Source organism: Plectropomus leopardus, chromosome 22, assembly GCF_008729295.1.
Source record: "Plectropomus leopardus isolate mb chromosome 22, YSFRI_Pleo_2.0, whole genome shotgun sequence".
NCBI lineage: Eukaryota > Metazoa > Chordata > Actinopteri > Perciformes > Serranidae > Plectropomus > Plectropomus leopardus.
In genome coordinates this window covers 3,473,637-3,482,533 of record NC_056484.1, presented here as the reverse complement: position 1 = coordinate 3,482,533, position 8,897 = coordinate 3,473,637, and the positions used below count along the sequence as shown (strand labels likewise).

The 8,897-nt window shown below is 40.3% G+C and overlaps 1 protein-coding gene across 1 annotated transcript; it reads left to right on the top strand.

Annotated features, from left to right (window-relative positions):
- Positions 1 to 2,312: 2,312 nt before the first annotated feature.
- On the top strand, positions 2,313 to 8,690 carry LOC121961611 (arg8-vasotocin receptor-like). The gene is made up of 2 exons (XM_042511667.1): positions 2,313 to 3,592; positions 6,649 to 8,690. The coding sequence occupies exons 1-2, from the start codon at positions 2,629 to 2,631 to the stop codon at positions 6,930 to 6,932; spliced, it is 1,248 nt and encodes a 415-aa protein (XP_042367601.1). The 5' UTR covers positions 2,313 to 2,628; the 3' UTR covers positions 6,933 to 8,690.
- The last annotated feature ends 207 nt before the right edge of the window (positions 8,691 to 8,897 follow it).

The following is an 8,897-nucleotide window of genomic DNA, read 5'->3' as shown; positions in this document are numbered from 1 at the left end:
AGCCCAAACCATTACCCACCATTGTTTAACCAGAGCACATTATGTAATGGTCTGCATCAGCTGCTGGCTCTGCTTCTGCACAAACTACTCGACATGAAAAACACAGTCGGCCTCTGTGACTCCTGAATCCCTCTCCCCACTTCTTGCATATAGATTGAACATTAAGATACTAAGTTGTGGCCTTGTAGGGCAGCGAGTGAAAGACATCACGGTGTGCTTCCCTCCGGTGTCAGAGGACGGTGGGAAGACGACATCCTGCCGCAAAGGACGACAATGATACAAGGTCTCCTGAAGCAGTTTAGCTCAACACATATTGTCATTCCCACTGAAGAAAAAGTGAAGGAAGCGTTTATAAAAAGTATTTATTCTAAAAGAAAAAGCAAAAATCAAATCGGAAAAGTGACAATTTGTTGTGTCAAACTGTTTCTGGGACCACTAACTCCCTGCAGTCTGTTGCCGAGCAATCAGCAGAGACTAAATCTCACAAATCCTCCAGTAAAACAGAATCAAAAAAACAAGATATAATGGTTTCCTTTGGAAACTTCAGAGGAGCTGTGGGGTTGATTTTAGGCATTTTTGGACCAGAGGAATTATTCAATTCTACTAAAAAAGGGATTTCTCGCCATGACTGACAGCTGTGACAGCCAATCCATGCGCTCGCATTCAGCAGGGCTGCTCGCGATTGGTCGGACAAGTGTTTTGGTAGAAATACCCCCACCGCGGAAATCCCTACTGCACAGGCTCTGGCTCCCAATGGCATCACCAGGGCAAGACGGCAGCGGCCGCATTCACTTCACTTGAGCATACTGGGACTAAGTGGGGACGCGTTGTCCATCTTTATCTACACAGGCAATTAAAGAAACCCAGTGTGTTTGCCCCAATGTATTAGTCTATAATATAGTGTTTGGATATTAAAGAATTCATCAAGGTAAATGGCCAAAGATAAAATGTAGCCTATTTTAAAAAAAAAAAAGCCCTTTTAATGAGAAAATTGCAGCAGATTGTTGCTGTTAAAAAAATGTTGTGTGGACTTTCAAAGCAGATCAGTAACTTTAATACCTCATGTCTCTGCCTGCAGGAGTTTTCCATTTTTCTCTCTGCAGAGCTGCAGTTTAGTTTCTCGCTCAATGCTGAGAAAACAGGCTATCTCTGAGGTTATCAGGTTATTGCCACATAAACACATTAATGCTGCACAGACTCACTCTCAGACCCCTCCTGCAAGGTAATCAGTGTCAGAATAAAGAGAAGGTTAAATCAATAATCAGATCAGGTGGAGTCAGGGAGCGTTCATTGGATCTGTCCCACATGTTCCTCTGTTACAAAGTGGCTGCAGTGCAATTATAAGTGAATTTAAAACTCATTAGAAATGTTTTGATTCCAGCCCCTGTGAATATGAAGAAATGCTGCTTTCCTCTGATTTCTATCATTGTGTTTTATTGTAAATCTAATATATTTTGTTTTTCTTGACTGTTGTTTGGACAAAGCAAGACTGTTACAGAATTCACCTTGAGTTTTTCTCACATTCAAAATACTGATGTTATTGTAGTTTTGAGATGAAATGCAATGCAAACAGATGGAGACAAGCTAAAGCAACTGCAGCACAAATTGTGTAGACAGCTATATATATCATTGTATAAGTGAAATGTATCATTCTAAAATGGAAAAATGGAAAGTGTAAATGCAAAAGTTTAAAAAATGATCATGAAAACAGATTTAATATCTAAGAGTAATTCTTAAAGAATATGTTATCTTGAACTTATTATCCCTTCCTTTTTGCAATGTATTCTTCTCCAATTGTCCTTTTTTAATTCTTAGTATTTAAAAAAAAACAGGGTTCCTACAGCTTAAGGCATGATTGATTTAATTTAAGACCATTTTTATAATAACCAAAGTTAGGGTTTTTACTTTAGGTTTACTTAAGGACAATTGTACCCACATTTTTATTGAACATAAAACATTTTGGTGTGGTTAGCATTGGGGAAAAGACAGCACTTTGAGCTTTCTCTGCACTTTCGGTTTGTTCTCACTCCATGTAAGATTCCACGGCCTTATTTATTTATTTATTTATTTATTTTACACCATGAGGAGTTTAAGTAGAGGGATTGGGTAATAAATAAATGAATAAAAGATGTAAACATTTACTTGGAGATGTTACAATCCAACATCAGAAAAAAAATACTCTTAAAATTATTTATTTAGACCTTTTTTTCTGTCTACACACTCGGATACAGCAGAGTTCCCCCTGCAGGCTTCTCTCTATCTTGTGTGCTGTTAAATGGATGGAAGATAAAAGTAAGTGTGTGTGTAGCGTTGTGGTATGTGTGTGTTTTGAGTGTGTGAGGGGGGCTGGTCTCTGGTCTGAGGGGCAGGAGCCTTTAAAAGAGTCAGAATCTGCAGCAGTGTCACTCGGACTCAAACCTGCAGCTGCTGCGCACCACGAGTGGAAAAATAACTGGATTTTATTTAGCTTTCTGATCCGAACGGCTTTCCTCTGTGTGTGTCCATGTGCAACATCATCACACACATGCTGGAGTAACCTCGGAGTTTGACGGCCACACTGTCTCCGGTGGTGACGGGAGCGCACAGGCGGGCAGCCACCTCCGTGCGCCCGGAGGAGAAGCGGCCACCATGCCGTTCCCCTGGGAGAGCTCGTGCAACATCACGGGCACAAACTGCAGCAATGGGTTCAACTTTACGCAGCAGCTGGAGCCCGGTGCCACCGCTGGGAACATCAAGGGGAAGAGAAACGACACGGACCCGTTTGGACGGAACGAGGAGGTGGCCAAGCTGGAGATCACCGTCCTGAGTCTGGCGTTTATCGCGGCGGTGGTGGGCAACGTGAGCGTACTGCTAGCCATGCACAAGACCCGGCGGAAACCCTCGCGCATGCACCTGTTCATGAAGCACTTGAGCCTGGCGGACCTGGTGGTGGCCTTCTTCCAGGTGCTGCCGCAGCTCTGCTGGGAGATCACCTTCCGCTTCTACGGCCCGGACTTCCTGTGCCGCATCGTAAAGCACCTGCAGGTGCTCGGCATGTTCGCCTCCACCTACATGATGGTGATGATGACTCTGGACCGCTACATCGCCATCTGCCACCCGCTGCAGACGCTCCAGCAGCCGACGCAGCGCGCGCACATCATGATCGGCTCCACATGGGCGTGCAGCCTGGTGCTCAGCACCCCGCAGTATTTCATTTTCTCCCTGAGCGAGGTGCACCCCGGCTCGTCCGTCTACGACTGCTGGGGTCACTTCGTGGAGCCGTGGGGGCTGCGCGCATACATCACCTGGATGACGGCCGGGATCTTCCTCGTGCCCGTGGCCGTGCTCGTGTTCTGCTATGGACTCATCTGCCGCACCATCTGGAGGAACCTCAAATATAAGACCCGGAGGAAGAGCTCGGGCTCGGGGGCTGAGGCCACCAAGAGCGGGATGCTGGGCAGGAGCTCGGTTAGCAGCGTCAGCACCATCTCGCGCGCCAAATTACGCACGGTGAAGATGACTTTCGTGATCGTGCTGGCGTACGTGGTGTGCTGGGCGCCTTTCTTCACCGTGCAGATGTGGTCAGTGTGGGACAAGAGTTTCTCCTGGGACGGTGAGTCACACGCCCGCCGGGAGGACGCAATCTCTCCGCTAACTTTACGCAAAGTTATTACGAGTAAAAATAAACAACCTGTATCCATTTACACCAATTATTAACGTATTCGGGGATAACGTTTTTCTGGCAGGTGTCCCATTAAAATGCAGTTTAAAATGTGTATAAACCGCACCTCTACATTGTCTTTTAACCCTTAGAAACCTGGAGCAACATCACTTTTCTGTGCTGCTTTCAGGCGCCTTTTACACGTATTTAAACCTTTGAACCCTGAGCAAATTGGTGCAATACATTAGAAATTAGATTTAGAATTTTTTTTTTTAAGCTATGGGATATATCGAGGGAAAAAAAAGAAAAAAGGGAAACTATATTTATTTTTAAATCATAATAATTACTATCCGTATTTAAAATGATGCTACAGACTTATAATTGTAAGCATGCTTTCCAGGTCTTTCCCATTTTTATGTATTTTTTATTATTCTAATTTAAAAAAATATATTTTCAAGTAGCCTAATTTTCTTATACAACTTATTTGGTACTAATTTTTGGGTCATTTCTTCTCCTGTTGCTCATTGCCTTTTCACATGTTTTTAAAAGATTAGCTCAGGTTTTTAAGGGTTACATTTATTTTACCCAAGGGAAAATCTGTGTTGCAGCCTTGACTTGAACATAAAACATAATGAAATACAGGCAATACTTTTCAGAATATCTGAGCAGCCAGCTGCTAAATCAAAAAGGGGTTTTTGTCTCTCGTATTGCTTCATTTGACAAATCTCTAGAGGCCTGAAAAAGAAAAAAATATCCAGTAAAGATTAGAAAAAGATTATAGAAATGTCTGAAAATGATTTTTTTTCTATCCAATCCACTCCATAATTTGTTTGGAATTAAAGGGGATCTTTAAGTATTGCATTTTTCTTTGAAATATCATGTTTCTTACTTTTTTTTTTGCTTAATTAAGATATGACAAAATCAATAAAGACTGATGCCTTTAAAATGAGCAACTTTTAGACCGATGCCAGTTTTAGGTGGTTGATCTATAAATGGACTACAGTCAAACTGCTCACAATCCCACCTACATAATCTGTTCTAATGAATCTGATTATTTAGGAAAATTACAGAATATCACCAGCTTATAACACTTGTATGTACTCAGGTGTATTTATTAACTATTTAAATAACTTTAATTATTGGAACAGTGTAGATTTAATGGTTTTAATTTTTTTTTCTAAAACAGCAATAATAATGTTTGCACCTATGAATAAATATTTCCTCATGCTTTTATGATTAAAAAAACTGCATTTTAGGCTATTGAATTCATGCTTTACAGTTGTCAAATAAAAGCAGTTTTGTAAGTGTGGAGGATCACTCTGCAAAAGGAGGAATATTTTAATATTTGCTTCTTTCGATTTAAATGCATAAAAAAGTGCAGTAGGTGGAAAAAGTGGAAATATTTCAGTTTCATGTGGCCAAACTGTTCCAAAATGTAAATGAAATATTTTTCATTTTGTTAAAAGTCAGACATGTGCAGTCAGTAGTGTGATTTTCATATGATGGAGGCGAGGATATAAAGTGAAAACCTGCCTGAAGGAGCTGCTGCTCATCCACCTGAAGAATTTCATTTAACTGAGGCCAGCTGCAGCTTTCAGAGGTGCAGATTAATTTTCAGGGGAACACTGAGTTCTTGTCCTTTTTTTTTGGTGTGAAAAAGGTCAAAAGTGAACATGCTGAATATCAGAACCAGCAGCTTAATTACAAGAATTTGCAGGTGTTGGTCAAAATGCATTCAAGGAATAAAAAAAAAAATAAAAACATATTTTGGCTGTCAGGACTGACTGTGTTCAGTGAAAGGGGGTGTCGACCAATCAGCAGCCAGGCAGAAACATGAATGAGCTGTGTGTGTACCCAACAACCAATCACTGATCCCCACTGTTTGTCCAGGAAACTCCTCCTTTGTTTTTATTGTATGTCATTTAACTTCTCAGCTACTTTTAGGGAAGAACAAGGTCACAGTTAGTCATGTCTTACATAACGTTTGTTTGCTACACTTTAATACTTGATGTTAAACTCCAGTGATCAATTTATCAACTCTGATCTGAATAGTTTTCTCTGCAGTGTTTATGACTGAATAGCAGGTGAAAAAAAATTTTTGCAAGTATTTTTGGTTTGTTTGATTGTTCTTTTTTTTTTCTTGGCCTGAAAGACACATCGACAAAGTCGTGGGGGGATAAGTTACAGGACTGTAAACAGCCGGCAGAGAGAGAACAACAGCGGAATACCGTCATGTTATCAAGGATTTATTTCGACCAAACTGGAGCTTGTGATTGTTGGAACAGTGGACTTACTAACTAGATTACTAGAAAGATTAACAAAGACAGTGAGGTTTTTTTTGTCTGTGGCAAGTTTGATTGAACTGTGTTTTAGGATGAGTTAACGAGGAAATTAACCCTTGTCAGTCTTCTACGACCAAGAGAAAGCTTAAAAGTACAAGCACAAAGCTGAAAGTATATACCATATACCCTGGTTAAATTTCAGGAATATATGAAGGTACGAAATATTACATACACCCCAAGTAGGGTTGCAAATTGTAAGCACTTTCCTTAATCAATTAGTCGGTAAAATTAACTATCGATTAATCATTATTTGATGCAATTTTGCATATATTTTGACAGCATTTCATAGCCTATCAGTTATCGACTCATTAAGTCATGAACGATTAGATGTTATCATCCCTACATCCAAGCCTATTTGATTAATAGTTAGTTGCAGCCCTGCACAGTGCATATGAAGGTAAATGTTAGCAGAACAGAGGTTTTTTTGAGGGTTGTCTGTCAGCAGTGTATTTCTCTAACATTTAATCTAAAATTCACAAGTCCAAAAATGTAAATCCACTGATTACAGGCTCAAACCGGCACTGGGGTGGAGAATAAACATTTATGAGGCAGGTCAGTGACTCCGAGCTACAGTTCGACTCCCTCCGGAGAAAAAGTAAACACCTCAGATTAGTTGCTGACATCTGGGAGCGTGCCTCATAAATCTGTCTCTGTGTTTCTCTGCAGACTCTGAGAACACCACGGTGACGCTCTCCGCACTGCTGGCCAGCCTCAACAGCTGCTGCAACCCTTGGATCTACATGATCTTCAGCGGCCACCTCCTCTCTGACTTCGCCAGCAGCCTGCCGTGTTGTCACTCACTGAGGGGTAGGTTCAGCCACCACGATTCAGACAGCAGCATCCGCCGGACCACGCTGTTGTCCCGCCTGCAGGGTCCACGCCTCTCAGAGCCATTCAGAGACCTCAACCCTCCCCCTAAAAACTGCCCGCAGGTCCCATCTGCATGCTGACCGCTGGGAACACTACCTGTGTGTCTGGTTGGCTTAAACAACACAAAAAAACATGAGCTGGTCTCAATATGCTGCTTTGTAGCAGCAAAAAGGAAGGTATGACTTCATCTGCGGGTGCGGTCTACAGCTTGTTTTCTTTGGTCCGATCCAGAGTGGAAAAGTTTACTCTGTGGCGATATTTGCTATTTGTTTCTTTAGCTTCTCACAGCTGTTGGAAAAAAGAGCTTTAATACCTCTTTTCAGACTGCCAGGTTGGAGACTTTGAAGGTTAAACAGAGTCAAAACAATTCCAGGCACTTCAAAGGGTGACTTTGGTATTTCTGAATGTGGACTCCATTTTCCCATGTTTTGGAGTCTGAGTAACTAATGGGAACAATTTTTGACATTGGTCCAGTACTGAGAGACAGTAAAACAGGCTGCAGTGTAACTACTAGCGGCATGTTCGTGCTGGGGGGGGTTCACTGACAGGCTTGTTATTTTAAGTGTCTAAAACATTATGGAAATAACTGATCCCTAAAGAGATAGACCTTTTTGTTAAAGAGCATGATCCTTTTTGCTCAGCCAGAAAAAAATCACAGACAAATATCTCAATATCGTAGTGTTGACTGTGCTGTTGTTTAAACGCCATACACTCTTGTTTTTTGTTAAACAAAAAGTATTTCACTCTGTATGAAAAGGTCTATTTCTGTATAGATCCTTTCCATAATGTCAGAGACTTATATTACTAATCTGAGCCTGTCAGTGGCAAAATCAAGCCATTGTAGTTGGCGTATGTAACGTTTCCCACATTATGACTGCTTTGCTGATTGTGAATATGATTGTGGGCGTGACGACTGATGGGACCAAGTTGGAGCAGGTTTGTTCCAGTCTGGTCAGCTGGTGTTGACAGTCTGCAGATAAAATCACACAGTGTGTGATATTTAAGTCTAATCTAAAATCTGAACATCCAGTCGCTGACGGTCGTTTTCATAGAGATTATTTTAAACATGTTTGATATTTTATATCATATGTCAAACTATCCAAACATGTCTCTTTAAATTTACAGTGTTACACACACATACACATTAATATAATACAGCACAGTTACTTCTCTTTTTAAAAAAAGGTACTAAGGCCGCAACTAATGTCTTTTTTGATATCATCAGATGGTTATTTTGCAATTAATGATTAATGGTTTGGTCTATAAAATGTCAGGAATGTAAGCAAAGAGGTTTTCCAAAAACAAAGTTTACATATTCAAATAGTTTGTTTTGTCGAAACTTCAGTCCAAACCCTGAAGATGTTCTGTGTACTGTCAGTAGACATAGACGACTAAATATTTATATTAGAGGAACCTGAAACGGGGAAAAAATTTTAATGATTAAACTCTCATTAAACAGCTGCAGATTAATTTCCTGTCTATTAGCTCAGAAAGTTGCACAATCTCCACTGTATCCACAGTACAGTGTTATATTTTAGTTTGTAATTTAAACTTCTTGAACTGTAATTATTTTTCAATCAAACTAAAGTCACATTAAAGGTAAGTGGGTGGTTTTCACATCATGTTCATTATCACTGGTTATTAAATTGAAGGCAGATATAAAGATAACCAATTCAATCTAATATGTAATATAAATGATATTAATCCTGTCAATACACTAGCCATGGGTGGTATGTAATATGTAATATTTCATACCTCAAATTTGACTGGGGTATACAGTATATGACAATGTATTAGTGCAGCACTAACAACCCCCTGACAGTGCATATGCAACTTACTTTCAGCTCTTCAGACTAAAAAACACACCTATTTTCTGTATTAAACAGAGAAATACAACTGTGCGCCTTTTAAATTCAACTTTCTCTTGGTCACAGAAGACCTACACTGTTTAATTGCCCCGTTAACTCATCATAAAACACAATTCATTCACGACAGCAAAACAGAAATGAAATAAAACTCATCCAAAAAAACATGGTTACTTTTGC

Excerpts from the sequence above, each read along its gene's own strand:
- LOC121961611 (XM_042511667.1), top strand. The coding sequence starts at position 2,629 with ATGCCGTTCCCCTGGGAGAGCTCGTGCAACATCACGGGCACAAACTGC. Across the intron at positions 3,593-6,648 it reads CAAGAGTTTCTCCTGGGACG|ACTCTGAGAACACCACGGTG; the intron begins GTGAGTCACACG and ends GTTTCTCTGCAG.